Genomic DNA, 21,002 nt, shown 5'->3' with positions numbered 1-21,002 from the left:
CAATAAACAGACTATAAAAATATACTATTTGACCTGAGTCCTTTTTTACTGTGTGAGAATGTGTCTTAGATGATAGGTGTGTTCCCCACAGGTAAGTAAAAGTGTGGATCTGAATCATTTCTAAATGTATTTTAATTGTGTGGTGACCGGTCTTGATTTTTCACTGATCAAGACAAATTAAGGAAGGGTGTATGTGAAAGTGCAAACAGGGTATATTATGCCCTGAACAGTAACTTGTAGGCATTTTTATGTATGCAGTATGCTCAAATCCTTAACTTAAAGCAACACTGTGTAACTTTTTTACCTTAAATTAACAGCTTCAAAATCATGTTGATGGTACAGTGTCCTGTAACAGGGTGAATGGTGTCTGTCTCAGCCACTCCACCCCCCTATCACTTGTTTCTGCACTATGTAACTTCAGTCAGTGGGTAGGATCACAGCGTTACATACATGTTGACTTCAACATACAAGTTTTCAACACATACCATTGTTATGACATAATGAATTTTGCTTAATTAGCACCTACATTACGTCTGAAAATTGGCACAGACCTGTGGTTTGTTTTTACAGCAGTGGTGTTGCACTCAGAAACTGTGGGGGGAGCCAAATTGCTCAAAATGCCAATTTCTATATAATGTTGCTTCTAGTAAAAGTATCAATATCACAATGAAAAGTCCTATTTCATACATAAGTAAAGGTACATAAATATTAAAGCAAAAAACACTTCAAGTATTTGAAAAGTAGATGTACTCAATATGCAAAAAAATGGCCCCTAGGCCTGACATATTATTTCATATGGCATTATTAGATTGTTACAGATGCGTTAATGTGTAAACAGCAGGATTTTACTATTGCAGCTTGTTTATATATTGGTACATTGATTAGTTCTGTGATACCCAAACTAGGGCTCAGGCCAGTCATGAGTCGACAAGATAAATCTTGGGGAGTGGAGAAGCTGAGATGACACATGGGGTATGAAAGCAAAAAACATGTATTTCTTGGCCTTCAAACTGTTAACTAATTTTAAAAAAAAACATAATTTAAAGGGGATATGTCTGCTTGGTGCAACTGCTAACAACTCAAAGACATTTGAAAGGGACACAAGCCAAAAAGGTTGGGACCCACTGGTTTAATATACAATAAGCTTGTCATTGAAAAGTAATGGATTTTAGCTGTAATATAAATTAGAGGAGTTAAAAGTAGCTAAAATATTTGTCCGCCTTTAACCCTAATCCAGTGAAATGTAGTGTAGAAGTATAAATTCATAAATGGGAATTATTCAAGTAGAGTATAGGGAGTAAAGTACCTCAAACATTTAATTAAGTGTAGTGTGTAGTATGTATGTAAGTAAAGGTGGTTTAAATATATACATTTATGCATTTGGCAGATGAGCAATATAATTTAACCATCTCTGTTAAAACCAAATGTCACTTTTTCCTAGAGAAAGCATGCACTACCAACTCTGATTATGTTTGTTCAGAGAGATGATGTACTGTGTGCATTGCTCCCTCTTTATAACATTTGTCCTGTTAGTCAACGCACTGGGCACAATGCTCCTCCACGACGATATCCTCGCGAGATTTCCCGCGAAGAAGCGCTAAGCGGCCACTTGCGTGGTATAGGCTAGTGTGCATGCTAAATAACATCTAACTTTGCCAACTTCCATGTGAAATCTCTCCAACTTCTTTCGTTAACGTCGGTTGGACACAGGAATACCCGTCACCATGAGTATACTCGCCAAAATAGCAGAAATTGAAAGTGAGGTAAGGTGTAAGCAGACAGCTGGCTAACTCATGGAGTCACGTTTTAGCTAGCCGCTAGCCGTTAACGCTAGCAAATATTAGCCTAGCTCAAACAGCTGGGCCTCGTTGTACACTTTATTATTGCTTGACAGAGTACAATATGTATTGAAATGGTAAGATGGGAAGCTGCCATATATGCGCATTCGGCTTGTTAATGTATTATAGATGAAACATTAAAAGTTAGAGGTTGTTGCTATCCCCTAGCTAGGTCGGTAGCACAGATACAGCTAGTGCTGACTCCAGATTCAGTTTGATTGGCTGCCAATCAAATTATCAACCGTATACAGGTTTGACGTTGTGTTTAATCTCGCACCCACAGTCATCTGTTTCCGATAGCCCTTAAACACATCTAGATTTAATCCTAAAGTAACGTATTGTGAAAGTCAACTTTTTATTTAGCAACCGGCTTTTTTCGACGTGTCAGTGTGTTACTTCCCAATACACTGGGCCACAAAGTGTGTGTGACAGACTGCCAAGGGATCAAAAATCTGTTGCAGCGTTGGTTATTTAGGTATTTTAAATTACTGTGACCCCTTATCACTGACCAGAACACAACACTTTCAACACAAATCAGAAGATGGTACCGCACCCTTCAAAACCATTTTTCTGTGCAATATTCTTCTATTATTTGTAGCATTTATTTATCCTGGTTACTACTGTCAACTCTTACATACTGCAGTATAAGCCAGTTTTATCTAAATTACAATAATAGTGTGGTACAATGCACATATCTTTCAAATCAGTTAAATTCAAGCCTTTATTTACACTCAAAGAATCATTGAGGTTGCCCTCATTTACAGTGATGTCCAGTTACATCTCTATTTCTAGTAGCAATTCTATTTATAAATGTAAATATATTGTTGTCAAAACATAGTTTAATGCAGAGTTATGTGTATTTTGTTCAAATCTCTCTATAGTGTGATATTTTTGTTTTAGAAGGAGCTACAGGTCCCGAGTAATTCCCCCTCATGGATCGATAAAGTATTTCTGATTCTGATTATCCATAGTCGTCATTGCATTAAATCCCACCTTCTAGTTACTTAAAATGATAGTAGGGCTACAACAAACAATTATTTTCTTGATTTAATGATTAGTTAATCCTAAAATAACATCCTAAAAATGTCTCTTTTTTTGGGCTCCACGACCAAAAGATAATCACTTTATTCTCATAGAGGAGTAAAAACACCAGAAAAAGCGCTTGTATTTAAAAAGCTGGAATCAGAGAATTTTGCACTTTCAATTATCAAAAAAGGATTTATTTAATATTTGACAACTAAAGGATATGTTCCCTGTCCCCAAACAAGACAAGTCATTTGCCCATGTAAACACTGAAACTGTTGATATTGGTCATACAGGAGCTCTTCCTGATGCACTTCATGATGAAGTGTACATAACGTACATGATGATCTTCAGTCTTCTCTGTCCGCAAAAATGTATTCCACAGTTTATCATTAGCTTATGTGAAGCTTCAGTAGTCTGAGTTAATTAGTTCAAGTAAGAAACTTTTGAAGTTAGTCTTCTACGTATAAAACTCCCTATTGTTAACACTTGAGCTGAATTTGAGGGCTTAATGGTGCATTTTTATTGCAATAAATTCACAATAAGAACATTTTACTGAAGATATAATGATCTATAAAGGACGCACCATGCTTCCATAATTTATTTATTTTATAGCCCCAAGCCTATCCCAGCATGCAATGGATGCAATGCAGGGAAGCACCCCGGACAAGCTGTCAGTATGTTGCAACATGTGCTCCACAAGATGTTGTTTTTCTTCAGCTGTGTAATCTTTAGTTATACCTCTTAAAACTGGAGCTAGTATAAGACCTCACGCTGGTGTTGTTACTGTTTGTAGATGGCCAGGACGCAGAGGAACAAGGCCACAGCTCACCACTTGGGTCTGCTCAAAGCACGTCTTGCCAAACTGAGGAGGGAGCTCATCACACCAAAAGGAGGCAGCGGTGGTGCAGCAGGAGAAGGTAATCATTATTTTTAGGAACTTTGTACACTTTCTACTCTGATGTAGGTTTCATTACACAGGTTATATAGTCTTTTTCTGTTATCTAAAGCATCAGAGTGGATATTTGGTTGATCTAAGTTTCCAAATCTTATTTGTCTTTTAGGTTTCGATGTTGCGAAAACCGGCGATGCTCGTATTGGTTTTGTTGGTTTCCCTTCAGTGGGAAAGTCTACACTGCTCAGTAACCTTGCAGGTGTGTACTCAGAGGTTGCTGCCTATGAGTTCACCACCCTTACGACTGTTCCCGGAGTCATTCGCTACAAAGGTGCCAAAATTCAGGTACACGTTTTTCTTATTTGTTCAGTTTTTTCAAAAGTGTTGTCAGTGGGTTACTTATTTTTCTTTCATGCCTCTCCCTTCTCAGCTCCTGGATCTCCCAGGAATCATTGAGGGTGCCAAGGATGGCAAGGGCCGAGGCAGACAGGTCATCGCAGGTAAAAGATGTTATCAGTGAGACTGAAACAGGTTTTCATTGACAAAATAGAATTTTAAACCAAAGAATCAGACCAGTTAAATTGAGTTTTTCCCTTTTGATCGCTTCCTGCTCCAACCACTGTCTGCGTCACCCTCCTCCCTTTGTTTCAGTGGCTCGAACTTGCAACTTAATCCTGATAGTGCTCGATGTGTTGAAGCCTCTTGGCCACAAGAAGCTGATAGAACACGAGCTGGAGGGCTTTGGCATCCGACTTAACAAGCAACCACCCAACATCGGCTTCAAAAAGAAGGACAAAGGAGGCATCAACTTCACAGCTACAGTACGTCTCACACTGAATGACAGCTATTAAAAATCAGAAAAGGAAACTTCTGAATGAGTCACTGAAAGGAATAATGTAATTCTGATAAGAGTATTCACTTGGTTTTAGTGGCGTCATGTGTGTGTTATAATACTGGTTGTCTACTTGTCATTCGTCATGCGAGAACCACCACACTATTACAGGAAATCCCTTAATACTGCTATTTTTCTGTCGTGAAGGATTTGAGTTGTCAAGGATGTCATTTTAATAATGGGGATTTTTCTGGCATCTCATTAGCTTTAACAAACATGTAAAAGCCTTGAATAACCTGTGTGTGTATAAAGAAGTTATATAAATGTTTGTGTAAATGCTTATCATGGGGAACTTAAATTCACTCCAACGTCAATAAAATAGCTTACATTACGTCAGATAAAGTGTGACTGAGCACTTTATGATTAGATTTGTTCAAGTGAGAGTGAGAGAAGATCCTGTAACCTCTTGCAGTTTTGGAGAATTGTTTTCCTTTTTCCTTTAATGTGTCACCCATGTGTATGTGTGATCATTTTGGTGTCAATGAAACACTTTTGTATGCTGCCCTCTGGTGGATATGCATAAGACTACACTTAATGATGTTGTTCCTGCATATTTATTCTCCTATACTCCTTCCAGATTTTCATTATGCTGTATTTGAATCCCGATCTAAGCTGTACAATGTGAAAATCATCCATTTTTGCCACTGTTTAATATGTGTAAAGTGTGTCACGTTCTGGTGCTGATTGACATCAAGCCTGTCTCTTTCTATTAAGTGTGCACAAACTGAGCTGGATGCTGAGACTGTGAAGAGTATCCTGGCAGAGTACAAGATCCACAATGCCGACATCACTCTGCGCAGCGACTCCACAGCTGATGACCTCATTGATGTGGTGGAGGGAAATCGGTAAGCTGCTGAAGTGCCAGAATGGGCCTTCCTTAGTCATTCCCAGTGGGTGTGGCTTGTTGAAATCTTCAATCCCATTTCAATTCCCACTATACCAATGCAGATATGTTTGAAAAGGCTGTTCATATGTCACAGGAGGTTTCCAACCTTGCATTTTCAGACCAATTACCTTTTTTTCATATGTGTGTAAGGTATAGTGTAATCTTGAGTACAGCAATGTCATCTATTACTGAAAACCTATGGGATTACCATTCATGAATGTAATTAAATATAAAAAAACTCACCTCCTAGGACTGTTTCATTGCCAGGCAACACACATGGCAACAGCAAAACCTCCCTAATATAACATTATCCAAAATCTACAACAATTTATGGTCTCATATCACGATAATGATAGAATATCTGTTTTTAAATATGCATCAGTTTTTATGCATTTTTTATGAACAACAGCCACTCACAGTGTCTTGTCACCATAGGGTCTACATCCCCTGCATTTACGTGCTCAACAAAATCGACCAGATCTCCATCGAGGAACTCGACATCATCTACAAGGTGCCCCACTGTGTCCCCATCTCCGCCCACCACCGCTGGAACTTCGACGACCTGCTGGAGAAGATGTGGGACTATCTACAGCTTGTGCGCATGTAAGAGTTGTTTATACAGTCACCACAAGGGGGCGAAAGACAGTTGGGAATTTAAATGGTGCAGAACAAGGAGTCTGTGTGAAATTCAAATGTTTGTTGCTTCAGGCTGCAGAATTTGACTGATATCATGTGCTCATTTGCAGCTACACTAAACCCAAAGGCCAGCTTCCTGATTACACATCTCCTGTTGTCCTCCCTGACGGACGGACTTCAGTCGAGGATTTCTGCTTAAAGATTCACAAAAATCTCATCAAAGAATTGAAGTAGTAAGTACTGCAGAATTGGTTAAAGTCTTTGATTTTTGATTTCTGTCTCTACACACACAGATTTGATTGTGTGTTTTTCTTTTTCCTAATCCTAAATCCTTACACTTACTGTCCAGGAAATTAAATCTTAACCCTTTAAAGGCAGGAATGGTTAATGTGTCTAATCAGGCTTGTTATATAAACATGTTTGAATTTGTGTTTAACTGTAGTCTCATTTGCGGTTCATATAGATAGAATATTGGAAATAGATTTGTCTTCAAATGCTTCTTCTTCAGCCGGTGGTGAAAAAAAAAATTCGCTCACATGGCATATGAGGATCATTTACATCTAACAATGATGTCAGCTTTATGTCACACTCAATTTAATTTATTACCAGTTAGGTTTCTCACAAAAAGGCATTAATCGAGTTCCCATACACCCGAATGATAAGTGGTCATCAAATGGTTTAAAACAACACGGTCGCTTCAGTCACCGCCATTTCCTCCTTCATGGCGAGGTACGCCAGATAAGCATTAACGTGAGAGTCCGGATTAGGATCTGAGATGTGTTGCACCACCATCTCTAAATGGGAGAGCCAAGATCATCAATCAGTCGATATGTTAATGCTGCTGAGCATTACCCATCCTCCAGGGAATGAACGGGTCAAACGGTGACACATGTGATTAGAAAGCTTTTGTGACTAGAGGGCGTTATTGGACCCTGTAGGTTATTTTATAGTGCAGAAAGAAGAAGCATAATGTCTGTATAAATAATTTTCTGGTGTCAGCTATCACATGTTGAGCTCCTTCATCCTTTTTGTGTTTTATATAGGATGATGTAAATTGAAAAATGCATCCTCTTTACCTCCTAGGTATCATTTGTGTACAGAAATATTAATGATTTTATAACTGTTCCTCTTTCAGCGCACTCGTGTGGGGAGCGTCTGTGAAACACAATCCTCAGAAGGTGGGCAAGGACCACGTGATGGATGATGAAGATGTTATCCAGCTAGTGAAAAAGTAAAAGGAGCTCACTGCATGGCCTCTGTATCACAAAGTGTTCTGTACAGTTGCTCAGTAAATCACCACACATATCCATAAGAGCATCTGTGCCATGTGGTTCCCAGTTTTCTGCTCTAATTTAAAAATAAAATGACATGAATGTAAGTGTCACGTTTAAAAGAACCTACAGTACTTAACACCATGAATAGTTCATATTGAATATTGGTTAAGGCTTGCAATAAAATCTACAAAAAATCTGTACAATAAAAAACATTAAGGAATCTTGCTTTTGTCTTTTTGTGCACACTTCCACATGAATGTTAGCATGGACGTATCAAAGGTAACAAGATGATATAACGTGGTGGTTGCCACTAAAGCGGCACAGAAATATTGCATCACTGAGTCCTTTGCTCGTTCACAGTTACATGGTCTCCTTCAGAAACACAGCTGCACTTAGCAACAGCATTTATCGCGACCACTCCAGTCTGGCTCAGAGGAAAAAAGCAAAGTCTCATTTGAAAGCCTTGTCCAGCTAAGTGATTTATGTGACATTGATGATGAAGGCAGTTATTCAGGCTGGTGGCCCACCCCCTTTCTCTGCTAGGGACGGCCACTCAGGTTAATCAGTTCATTCACTCAGACGCAGTCTGGGGACATCATACGCCAGCTGTTCACAACTAACAAGACTCCACAGAGCAAAATAAAGAGCATTTCATCAGAGCTGGGGGCACTTCTGGAAGCTTGCATTATCTAATGTCGTTCTGTTGCAACCTGCATGAAGTGTGGGGCGGCCATTTTGTGTCTGAGCACCTGGTACTGGCCAGTGATTGCACTGGATGGCGCCAGTGCATATACTAGTATATAGACTATGGTATGATAGAGTCAGACTGGACATTTGAAAAATAAAGACTCCAGACTTCATCGAATCAAACAATAAAGCTACATACAATGCTCCGGTAGCTATATGGGCTTGTTTCATAGCATATTGAGTATGCTGCAAAGATGCGGTGCTGTGGTTCTGACTCTTACATTTATCTAACTATATACATATATATCTCTATATATATATATACACACACACACACACACATATATATATACATATATATGTATATATATATATATATATATATATATATATATATATATATATATACATATGAAACAGTAAAATGTAGCCATCTAAGATATATAGCCATTATACAAAGCGGCACCTTAAACAATCTTGCCTATCAGCATTTACCATCGAGAATATAAAATCATACAACATCTCAATATTTGTTCCCCAGTGAACTAAATCCTCTGCGGTAAAGAGAAAAACTGCTCTGGAAGACCACAGAAACAAACTGTTTCCGCTCATATATAAGAAGCCATTTAATTGTCAGAAGTGCCATCAATGTAACATATTAATTACTGGTTACACTGTATTCTGAACAATGTTGGTCTTGGATGTTGAACAAGGATTCAGACATGCAACAGGATTAAGTTAATATATCTGTAAAAAGTAGATGTGCAGGAGAGACAACACATAGGCAATACTATAACGGTCAATGAGGATGCTATCGAGTGCATCTGATGTTATACACTTTGGTTCTTTCTGAGAGAAAAGCTACTTTTTAGGAAAAAGCCGCAGTGGTTGATGGTAGTGCCTTTGCCTGGCTGTCCCACAGCAGCAGGATCAACCCTCCTCAGACACCACCCCTTCCCCACCCCCCTTTACCCTGTAAATTATAGCAGCACTTTAGCTAATGAAAGAGTTGAAGACCGGGCACTAATAAAAGCCATTAAGTGAATAAAGCACTTCCCCCTCTAACAAAATTAAAGAATCTACCCATTTGGAGAGGGAGGACTCTGTATTAATATTTATGAAATGCGGAACCAGCGGCCCCCCCAGACTCCCCAACCCACGTCCAATCCCAGCCTGACCAAGTCCTCCTTGCCAGTGCACCTATCCCAAGAGAACATCACCAACCCCTCCTAGCTTGAAGGAGGGGCAGGAGATAGGGACTTGAAGGGTGCTGAGGACGCAGTCAGGACAGTCTGCCTCCAGTAGAGCAAGCTAGAAGACTCCAAGACACAGCTCTGAGAGCACCCACTCGCCTCAGTCTACCGGCGGCACCGAACATCGACTGTGGGACCAGAGGACGGAAAGGTGGGTTGCTTGGAAAGACTTTCCAGGGACGGCAGCTGGAGGTTGTCAGTAAAATACAGAGTAAGTTCTGATTAAGTCTTACATTTGTAGAGTTGCTTTGGTAGTTTGTTGGAGACCCTGAGTCTGAAGACTATTTTAAGTACTTTTTTGCTTTAAATCAGAAACTTTTGATGGTAAATGACTAACATTTTTTAGTCAAATTTAGAATTCTGAGACGCATGAGTTCGACTGCAACTCCTGAGTGCGGTGATCCTTTTTGGAGGAAGAAGGTAAGGACGCATAATCATGTATCACAATCATCCATGCATAAAAAAAAAAAAACATCAAACCATCCCATCAGCCACACTGCATCCCTTTGAAACATCCTCATTGTTCTGAAACACAGAGGTCTGTTTCACCGCCACCGCCCACCATTTTCACCCAAAGTACTCCCATTTTCGTGCCATTTGGTCGCAACAAATGCAGGGTTTCTCTTTGGTGCATTAATATGTATTGTGGTGTAATTTCATCACACAAAGTGGTTCAGTTGCCAGAGCTCTAACTTGATTATCGCACCAATGCCTTCTCATTTTAAGCAAAGATGTCCCAGGGGAGCTGAAAGACACACAAGGTAACTAGATTGTCAAAGCTTTTTGGAGAAACAGCTCTCTTAGCTTGATGGTATCATGACTCTTGACATTGCACTCAGTGACCGTTAACGTAGTTAGGACTAAAACGTCAGGAAGGGTAAGGAGGATGGTAAATGTCCTCAACGATAACTATCATTCTTGAGTCCATTGGTATCCTAGGCCTCCAAGACTTGTTTTTTTTTTTTTTTGGTCAATTACTTGTAAAATTTCAGAGAGTGGACTCTTTAAGAAGCTGCGAAACCTAACAAGCTCACTGATGAATCACCCAAACTCTGTTTAGATTGATCAGTTGAAGAACACCCAATAGAGTGATGGAGAACTAATTTGATTACGCCGCCATTCCTCAGGCCTACTGTAAATCTTTCCAAGAAAATGTTTCATATTTGAATGTTTGTGTGAAATAGTGATCGAATTTGTATAATTTTTTTTAGTCGTGTCTGGCAGAGTTGGGTGCGAAGGACGGGAGGGTGGGGTTTGACGCAGTTCGTGCGCAGCCCTTTTTTCCGCAGTGGGTGTGACCTATGACTAATCTTTTTTTTTAATCCTGCAGATGTTCTTAACTGCAACTATTCTTTTCTAATCGTGATGTAAAGCAGTGTTGCGATGTGTTGGGGTTTTGTTTCATTCCTGGATCCCCTCCCTCACACCTTTGGACTTTTTCAATTCTTGGACTGCAGATAGGAATCAAGCCTTGGGATTGTTCTTCAACTTGTAGAAAATACTTTGACGATAATGTATATCTGGTAGGACTGTTGATACTTCACATTGCTCACCAAGGATGATACGAAAGCAAAAAGTATATTTCTGTTTTACTGGTTTTCTCTCTTTACTTACATTTACTTTAAGAAGCGACAAAGTCACTCGGGCACCTAATGTCAATCTGGATCTCCTGTCATCTGCATTGGGTGACCTGTCTTTGCCCAGGACCCCATTGTGCTTGATCTAACCATGCAGTGCATCTTCTGTCCATGGTTGTGCCAAGCACCTTGGAGGCTTGTGAGCTCAATCTTCCTTCAGTCGTGGAATCCCGAGAAATTCAAAAACTCTGATTTCCATTTTGAAGTCAGTAATGTACTTGTGCATCTTTGAAATGTAGAAATATAAATAAAACTACAATAGGGCAATAAAACTGAAATCTTTGGAGGAAACTGAGACTCTTCGGTATGTACAAAATGACCGATAAGGTTTGTTGTTCGTGTTCGTATTCATGTCGTTTTATGTCATGATGTACTCAAAGACTTTGACCAATAAATACCATCCAAACATCCTGTGTGTTTTACTGGCAATGTTTCTTTATATTTAATGAAGAGTGGGGCTCAAAGGGTTTTATTGCATAAAACAGTCATTTTCTACAACCTGGTTGGTGTCAGTTTGGCAGATTTGTGGAAACGATCAATTACTATAAGTGCTCAGGGGCTTTTAACTATGGCTAATAATTTCAGCAAGTGGAGGTCATACCTTAAAGACTGCAGACGCTTCACTGATACATAAATCAAACCCTGAGACATTCAAGTCCATGTGTTCAGAGTATATGCTCTTAATGATGATAAAATTATATGAGTTTAGTTTCTATACAGTTCCCACTTACATTCCAGTCAATGTTATCCCATAAGTCAAATCACAACTAATGCATTTAACCAATAAATTTTAAATGATCAAACCAGACTCCTGCTTTCTTTATGACTCTTCTTTCAACTGATTAATTTTTCCAAACACGCCTCGTGCTGCAGACATTAGATGATAATGTACTCTATAAAACACTGATGTAAGACTTTTGGGTTTAAATCACTGTCAGAATGACCATTACAGCGATGAAGTACACCAAGAACCTTGTCTTGTTGTAGTGAGTAAATGCCCTCCATCCTGAAGAAATATTTATGAATGCATTTGGCGTACACAACAAAATGCACCCTCCTTTGTTTGGGAATTTTAATATTAGCAGGATATAGTGTGTGCCAGTTAAAATGATGAACATTGTCACCGATGGATTGTGGGTTGTACCTTTATTTTACAGGGATTGTACCACGGATGAGGTGACAAAATTGGCCGTAGCTGCCATCTTGAATGCAGTTATTATATTTTTATTTCAAATCCACTTTATCAAATTCTTTTGATTAAACAATATTAATGGCTCTCTTCACAGCAGACATTTTAACTTGTCATAGTAGGAAAAGCCCATAACATTTACACTCTGTTCTATACAAGTGTTGCAGTAAACCATGACACCAGCACATATGACCCTGAACTGAAGCAGCTAAATGGAATTCAGCCATCACTCAAATCATTATTTACATCTGTGCTTTTTCCTGCAGTCACATGTTCAAAATGTCTTCTGTGAAAAAGCGGAATGCAGATATTCTTGTGAGACTGAGATCGTACAATGAAAATGAAAGACCACAGTGAACAGAATTAGAGGCACAGACAGTAAGCAACTTTCAAGGACCAGTATTCGGTAAGTCTCTCAAAACAAAACCTGAGAGCAGAGTTTGGTCTTCATTAAACAATTTCTGCCTAGCAAACTCAGTGTATACACCGATCAGAGTGGACGTTTACTTGGGGAAATTATTCTATACTCAACATATCATTCAAATATAATGTGTTGTTCCAATGCAAACACAGTTTAAGCTAAAAGCCTGCATTCTAACAACAATTTAGTTAACAATACACATCATGTCCCAAATCTACTATATACTGATACAAGGCTGGTTTTGAGCATGAAATGTGTGCGGCTGATTTTTTTATGTGCTTTTGATGGATACTATTCTCCCACAATGCAATGCACAGCTAAATTGGAGCTGCAAACAAGCTGAAAACGTTTTCAATAAATTGTGGGTGGTGGTGAAACCGCTCCCCCCCCCAAAAAAAAAACCTTTGAGAAGACAAAAAATAAAATGAATTAATAAGTAACTGGAAGCATCTTTCTAAAGTTTGAGCTTGGTGTCTTCATTTTCCTTTATATAAAACATCCCATGGTCAGTTTTCTGTCAAATATCGAATAAGAGTTATCTTACGGAATGAAAATGTTCATTTACTGTATTCTTCTGTGTCATTGTCTGTATATATAAAGAGACTTTGGGTGTGGTTTCCATATAGCCAACACCCTCACTCATCCTTTATATATATTTTGGGTTTTGTATTTATGTAGGTGAAGCAGATAAACATAAAGCCAACGTCACATATGTATCATTTCCTTATTATATAATGGGAATATATTTATATTGTCGCATATGCATTTACTCACTATGTAGTAAATACACTGAAGTATTAGTATGTAGTCTTGTTTTGGGCTACAGCTACAGTGGAATTGGTCTTATTCCAAGCTGATCAGCTGAGCAGACCATGTTATCAGTAAAGTGTGAAGCCTCTCTGAGCAGTCTGTCTCTGACCTTATACCCAGACAGGGAAAGCAGGGTTTACAGATTATCCCATTAGACTGGACTGCGCTGTCCAGTCTTGTGGTTTTGCACATAAACGATGCTAATCAGCCTTTTCTCAACCAAGACAAGATCAAAACCAAGAACGCTCTATAATCAGCAGCCCCACACAGTCAGATACACATGAAGATCTGTTTATTTGATCTGATTAGTCATTCTTTCATTTCAAAAATTCTTGAAATCACAGGGTGCATCAGCTCATTTCCACACAATTATTTCTTGTTCCTAAAGTAATTCACATGTGGTAGCTAATCACAACAAATTAGTCATACCGCCAGCAGAAAGAAAACACAAAAAAAGTATGTGACGACTCTTTTAGACTACTGCAGGTGGCACGCAGGTGTCTTCAAACGACAGAGCATTAACAGGTTACATTCACAAGCTCAACATTTGCAAACATTGCATAATGTTTAATTGGGTTATCGTGATCTCATCAAACCCTGTTCTCACACAAGAAAATATGAAAAACAAGCATTTTAGTTCCTCTCTCACACTGTCTACATATGTCATTTTTATCTCACATTGGCATTTTTGTCAGATTAAATAGCAGGAAAAACTTCACTACAGAATTATACACATTTTTGACACAATGGGGAAGTATTAATACACTTGGGAAAACCATCACAAAAGTGGATCCCACTGTACTGCTTTATCTTGAGACAGTTACTGCAGCTGATTCACTCCGATGTATCCCGGATAACAAATATGACATTAAATAATGATACAGGATGAGATGTTTTTAATTAAAAATGGATTTCAAGATATTTTTGCCAGATTGTCAGGCTGTAAACAGTGTACTTTATTAGGCGATGTTTTATTCCACAGCAGGTGGTGCTCTTTGTACATTCATAACACCCTCTGCAAACAGTTAGCTAGAAAAGCAACAAGGATGATTTGGAAGTATGAATTTCTATGGTGTTTCAGTAGGACCCACGTTAATAAGAAAAACTGGAGAATCACAAAGGAGAACAAACATGTTTCAGAGCTTGTTGTAGTCATTAGAACAGGGACTTCCAGTACTCAGGCAATGACTTTATGAATGTACAAGATCTACAGTAACATATAGAAAACATTAACATCCCTAACTCCCAATAGTGCAAACTTTAGTGATGTCTGCTACAACGGTTGTGAACACCAGGATAAAAAAAAATAATTGAGCTGAAATGGAACAACAATTCTTATGAAATGTAAATGAATGTGATGCGGCACAAGTGCTCTATGTTCCTCTGAAAAGGGCATATGTTTATTATCTATGTAGCTTTGCATTGCTAGTCAAACTACACTGAAGCACATCAGTATCATTGTATCTGAGGATTTATGTTGTGGTTGTTGTAAGACACTATGCCCCGAGTGCTGAAGGACTGGTTTATCTCCAGAAGGCTGTTTTGTCAACGCTGGCAGTTTCGAAACAAACACGGTGAGATGGAAAGCGTGAACCCTCTACTGTGCTGACAGAAAACAATGCCATCCTGAAAACACGAAGAAGCCCTCAAGTTTTCAATTTCAATTCTGTGGACTTCTTTTCCAAAATTGGAAACACTTTCTATTTAATTTTATTAAATCCACCTTGTCCAGTCATTTGAAGATCAACCACTCATGCTGCAAGCAAATGTTAAACCAGTTGATTTAAATTCATGAAATGAAGAAACATGTTCAAAAGTGTTTCCCGCAGAGGCCTCAATTCTTCATCTGTCTGTGCAGACATCTTGGCCGTAGTTTTCTCAGTGATTATGTTGACCAGAATCCCGCCATAGTTCCCGTTCTATGTGAAATACTTTACAACCGTTTCTGCAACATCTCGCTGAGATGACACCAGACACTAATGCAGTGACATGGCTGCCAATGGTCTGAACAGCCTCTGAAATCAAGCTTTGTCGAAGAATGGAAGACAAGACAGAACGTTAAAATGGGACAAACAGTGCTTTGGCAAAAGCATCTCTACAATTAGGAATTTTGGCTCGATCTTACCAACGGTCATACCAAGTCATACATCATCACCAAAAGAGGCGAAAAACGTCACGTAGCATTCACAAAGGCAGTGCCCATGCCAGCAGCAGTCTGGATGACTATTTCCATGGCAACATTTTCTCCAAAGGACAGTAATGCTGTCACCAACACAGCCTATTGTCTTGTTAGATCTCATCTACAACCACTATAACCATGTCTATGGATGGACATAATGTATATCTGTCTTTAAATTAGGTTGCAACTTCCATTTGCAGTTCGCACAATGTACCGAAAACGTTGGCTGGAGGGTTCAATTGGGGTTCAAGTGCAAGTGACAACACACCATCACCACCCCTGGTCTATAAAATATCCATGTCATGCGTAGATCTGTCCAGGACCACCTGTGTGTGGGTTTTCTCCACTGTGGCGCTCCTGGCTCTGCTGGCGGTTGCCATCGCTGGATTTAATGACTCCTGTGTAGTCATGGATCCCCACTTCTAAGTTCTTGGCCCTCAAGGCAGCATTATGCAGCTTCTCCAGGAAATCAGGCATACCTGCCAGGAGCAAAGAAAGTGTTATTATCAGGGTAGAATATGCACACTTAGTGGGGAAACACGAAATGTATGTGAGGAAAAATACATTCAGAGTACAAAAATAGACATAAATCTGAAGGTAACAGCAAGCAAAAATGCAACGTTCACTAGTTCCACCTTCTCAAATGTAAGGATTTAGTGCTTAATGTCACTGTTAATTCAATATCTTTCAGTTTGAAGACTATTGCTTGAAAAAAAGCAATGATCAATAATGCAATATAATTATTTTTATATGCAGCCCTAAGTACTTTAAACCAGTCAAAAGAGCTTACCACTTGACACCATCCAGCTCACACAGTACCGGGGAAAGACAGTCTGAGGGTTGTCACTGTAGGTTAGCAGGTAATCGAATCCATTCTGTAAAAGAAAACATGGAAAAGTCAAACTCAAGGACTACAAAACACAGGACTCTGGGCGCAGATTAAATTAATTTGTGTCATCACAAACCTCATCGAATGACTTGTGAGGGCGGATGACCATCTTTGACTGGTATGAATGGACTCTAACAAATTCCTGACTCTCTGGGACTCTTGGATGCTGCACAGCTCTGTAATGATAAAGACACAGACGTGTTACTCATTTAGTAGTAATGCATCAAAAATCAAGGCATGACTCCAGAAAAAAAAAATAAAAATTAAAGTCTTACTTGGATACCAGGACCATCAGATTGTTGTCTACGTCAACATCATAGCGGCGCACGTACACATAGTCCCTCGAATACATTGGATACTGTGAACAGAGATTAATCAAGATCAAATAACAGCTGGCAGTCTTAAATAAAAACTAATTAATATACTTTAACCTGGCTAGTAGGTCCTCTAAACCAAATGATCAGCAAAGGTCAGAATTTGCTCATACAAAAAAAAGGACAAAGTGTCCCATGTACACAGATTATGTAAAACAAATATCCTCCTCCCATTAGGCCAATAAAACAAACAACAGTAACTCACAGGAAAATGTGTGGCCCAGTGCACAACTTCAGAGCCTGTACTGACATCTCTGTCCACCACTTCAAGCTTGATAACGAGAGAATCCCACTTCTTCCTGTACTCTGTATCCAACTAGGGGAAAGGGGAAAGCACAAAGTCAAGGGTAAGGCGCTTAATATAGCACATAGAGTGAGTTTTACAGTTGCTCTCTTGCTGTACACATACAGCACAAACACGTGGCTTGTGCATGAGTAGTTGGGTAATGGAAACATACCAAAAAGACAATACAAGTTTGATCCACTTGCGTAATTGTTATTCTATTCCAGTAATATAAACATTTGGGAGATTTTTCCGTACCTGTACATTGAAGAACTGACGTGGGGTGACATCGTTGTAGGAGCCCAACACTGCAAGTAAAACATAAAAGGATGCTGAGTTTTCAGACGAATCATACCAATATCATCACAACAAATGTACGAGGAAAAAACCTAAAGCACAAAATCAACTCCGAGAGAGCTGAGGTTGTGCTTTATCTGCATTTCAGAGACCTGGTTACACATGTGAGATTGTGAGTTGGCTAACCTCTGTATTCATAAAGGTGACTGTTGGGTATAGGACGCTTCCACACTTTGAAGTCCTTCTTCTCCATCACAACTTCCCAACCAGCTTCCACCTGTCCAACCGCTTTGCCTGAATCTTTGTTTAGACTTTTCACAGACTCCAGGGCCTGTAGCTCAAGTCCACACCTTCAGAAGGGGATACAAATAACAGGACAGGCTATTCAGCATGCTGCAAACAGACATTGTAGATCATGGTTACATCAATATTAAGTGCTACATTCTACACAGATGGGTGACAAATTAAAGGAAATGTGTGTTTCAATAAGGTGTTGAGCCCTCATCTATGTTTGTTATGCATTTCAACTAAGGTATTTCCGGTAATATGTCATGCAATCATATGTCTATCCATTTAAAGAAAGATTTCAAACCTGTGAATTTCCTCATCTTGAATCTTCTCGTTGTCCCATATGAAGATGCCAGCAATGGCCGCGAAGAGTTTTCCATTTGGGGCATGCTTGCTCTGAAATCTGCGCCATATGTTCCCAACCAGGGTCCACCTGGTCCGCTCGGAGTACAGGTTGGAGTAAAGCTCGCCGATCTGGCAGGCACGCCGGAGCCTCTGTCCGGTCACAAAGCTGCAATGGTCCGCAAAGATGGAAAGTAGACCTTTCCTCTTTTGGCCAGAACCTGCGGTCTCACTGACACCGACACTTGCCCTCTGGAGCCAGGCCAGCATCAGGCCCATGCTCCTGCCCAGCCATGGTACCTTCTCGAGCCTTTCTTTGCCCTCCTCGACAGTCCGCCTGAATACTCGGCTGCTCTGAAGCCTCACTGCATTTACACCGATCTCGCAAATCGGACGGCGAGGGACAGAGTGAAACATGACAGCTATGACCGTGACAAGTTCCCCAAAGACAAAACAAATGCCAGTAAAGTTCACCAGCTAGCTAACGAATTTCGCAGCTAAAGATATTGATCTGAGGAAATGCACCAAGCATTACCGTTAAACAGATGATAATACTGACTTGAGGCGAGCAAAAGTCAGCATTTTACTGTGGTTATAGCTAGTTAACGAGCTGTGTAGGCGCACGCGACATGTGTTAGCATTAACCTTAGCTAGCTTACGTTATCTCTGTTAACTGCCTACTACTGCGACACGGACAAACTACACCTCGACACCACCCACTTAGTTATTGATCCAAACTCTAATAACCGCACTGTCAACTATATTATTTACTGTAGCGCTAACATAACTGTCTACCTGTGTATCTTTCCTGGAGACAGCCTCGCGTTTTACGAACTCCTGCAGTGCATTTGACCTCCTCCTGCTACCGTCTCTCACACACCCACCCGGAAGTCCCGCCTTACAAATCGTAAAGCACACGTTGATTGGATGTTTGTCATTCTAGGACAAATTTGATTGGTCCTGGCCGGAGCCTGTCTTAACTATAGCTGCTCGGGCACCAGCAAGTTCGACTGTCCAAATTTAAGCCTCAAAAGCTGTAGTTTTCTTCGACGAACTGGGATCAGATTTTAGGTCCCAGCTTCTCAGGTTAGCTGGTGTTGTTGAGTAGGAGGCGTTTCAAACCTCGACCAGGATCAGTTTCTAAGAAACGCTGAACCAATACAGGAAGTCAAAGGCGCCCCCCAACGGTGCTGTTCAGAGCCAAAGTCACAAGTGTTAGGCAACGACTGACACCACGTGTATTGTAGCCTTTAGCTTAGTTAAAAAGACTTGTCAAAACATGCATACTTTCTCAAGACAGAATGTACACTTTTGTGGCTAAATGGGCCAATTTAATTGACTGGCATTGATTATATGTGTGCTATTGACTAAAAACAATATTTTCATTAATTACTAATATGTTATTTGAACTTTCAACAGTTCGACTGTTTTAATAAAACTCGAGAGAAATAGTTTTTCAAAAATGCTTTGGTTCTCTTACTCTACTGGGAAAAGAAGAGTTATTACTTGCCTTGTAATTAGAGTAATATACGCCAGATGGCGCAGTTTAATTATGCAGGGAACAGGAGATGCTGCCATAGAGCAGTCTGAAGTCCTGCAACTGAATCTGACAGGTTTTTTTGTTCATAGTTAATAATTACACAAATAAATCTTTGACGTAGATATATCAGAGAACTGTGATCAATGGATTTTATCAATAGATGCACTGTATGCACTGCACCTAACATCAAAAAGGCTCAACCTGCAGCATAACATGTCACAAACCTGCCAAACACAAAAGGCCAGAGGTAATGATGTAACCTAAATATTAACACAATCTATGGACTCTCATTATTTTTAAATACAGTGTCATTACAATAATTAAGTGGGTGTAACTAGGGGAGTAATTAATTTAACCGTCCAGGCACTTAGGATAGTGATCACTATTTTTTTCAGTCATGTGTGTCTTGCTCATGAAAGCAGTGAAGGTGACTTCAGTATCACAAGACCATGATGCAAGATGTTTTGAAAGAACACATGATGCACCTCTATCTCAGTTTACATATCTGTAAAGAAAACAAACACACACAATCATTAGTTTTCTGTTCTGGGGAGTTGGAGTTAGAATATTTATATATTTACAGTATAAATGATAAATAATAGATTAGATTTACAGTATTTAATAATTAAATTATACATATGGGTTTACTTAGACAATATAACTTCCTTATTTTTTAAACAAAAGCACAATTTAATTCAATTAAAATAACATTAAAATGATCAGAAAACAATCTAGTCACAACTGATGTGGTAAATGACTATTTCAGCTGGAAATAGCTGATTTTTCACATTGTGTTAGCTTATCCAAGTTTATTGTGATAAAAGGCTAAGTGTTCATTAGAAAACTGTTGTGCAATCATGTCAGCACAGCTGAAAACTGTTGTGCTGACTTAAGATGCAATACAATTGGCCTTCGTAATGCTAGTTGAGTATCCGGAGCATCTGCATTTGTGGGTTCAATTATAATTACAGAAAATAACTTCCTTGGGAAACTTGTAGGTCTATTCTTGTTCTGAGATTAAATTAAGGCTATTCTATGAGTGAAATTTCCAAGAAACCAAATATTTCATACAACAGTGTACTACTTTCTTCAAAGAACAGCACAAACTGGCTGTACCCATGAAAGAAAGAGAAATCAGAGGCCCTGGTGCACGAGTGAGCAAAAGGACAGAGGAAAGAACAAAAGTCTCTGATCTGAGAAACAGATGCATCACAGGTTGTCAACTGGCAGCTTTGTTAAATGGTACCTACCAAACACAAGTCCCAACGTCAACAGTGCAGAGGTGACTCCAGGATGCTGGCCTTCTTGGCAGAGTAGCAAAGAAAAAGCCTTATCTGATACTGGCCAATAAAAGGAAAAGATTAAGCTT

General features: G+C 39.4%; 2 protein-coding genes across 2 annotated transcripts; one reads left to right on the top strand and one right to left on the bottom strand.

Annotated features, from left to right (window-relative positions):
• The first annotated feature begins 1,560 nt into the window (after positions 1-1,560).
• On the top strand, positions 1,561-7,664 carry drg1 (developmentally regulated GTP binding protein 1). The gene is made up of 9 exons (XM_084382529.1): positions 1,561-1,763; positions 3,658-3,781; positions 3,926-4,101; positions 4,187-4,256; positions 4,408-4,577; positions 5,363-5,493; positions 5,970-6,137; positions 6,281-6,403; positions 7,306-7,664. The coding sequence occupies exons 1-9, from the start codon at positions 1,725-1,727 to the stop codon at positions 7,403-7,405; spliced, it is 1,101 nt and encodes a 366-aa protein (XP_084238655.1). The 5' UTR covers positions 1,561-1,724; the 3' UTR covers positions 7,406-7,664.
• Positions 7,665-13,716: 6,052 nt separating this feature from the next.
• On the bottom strand, positions 13,717-19,806 carry stard7 (StAR related lipid transfer domain containing 7). The gene is made up of 8 exons (XM_084383619.1): positions 18,056-19,806; positions 17,650-17,813; positions 17,425-17,474; positions 17,089-17,199; positions 16,785-16,867; positions 16,586-16,685; positions 16,411-16,495; positions 13,717-16,099 (listed from the first exon to the last, which is right to left on the bottom strand). Exons 1-8 carry the CDS (start codon positions 18,508-18,510, stop codon positions 15,921-15,923), a joined length of 1,227 nt encoding a protein of 408 aa, XP_084239745.1. The 5' UTR covers positions 18,511-19,806; the 3' UTR covers positions 13,717-15,920.
• Positions 19,807-21,002: the final 1,196 nt, after the last annotated feature.

This window comes from Pagrus pagrus (genome assembly GCF_965226575.1).
Source record: "Pagrus pagrus genome assembly, chromosome: 19".
NCBI lineage: Eukaryota > Metazoa > Chordata > Actinopteri > Spariformes > Sparidae > Pagrus > Pagrus pagrus.
The sequence above is the reverse complement of the archived record's forward strand: the minus strand, read 5'-3'. Positions and strand labels throughout refer to the sequence as shown.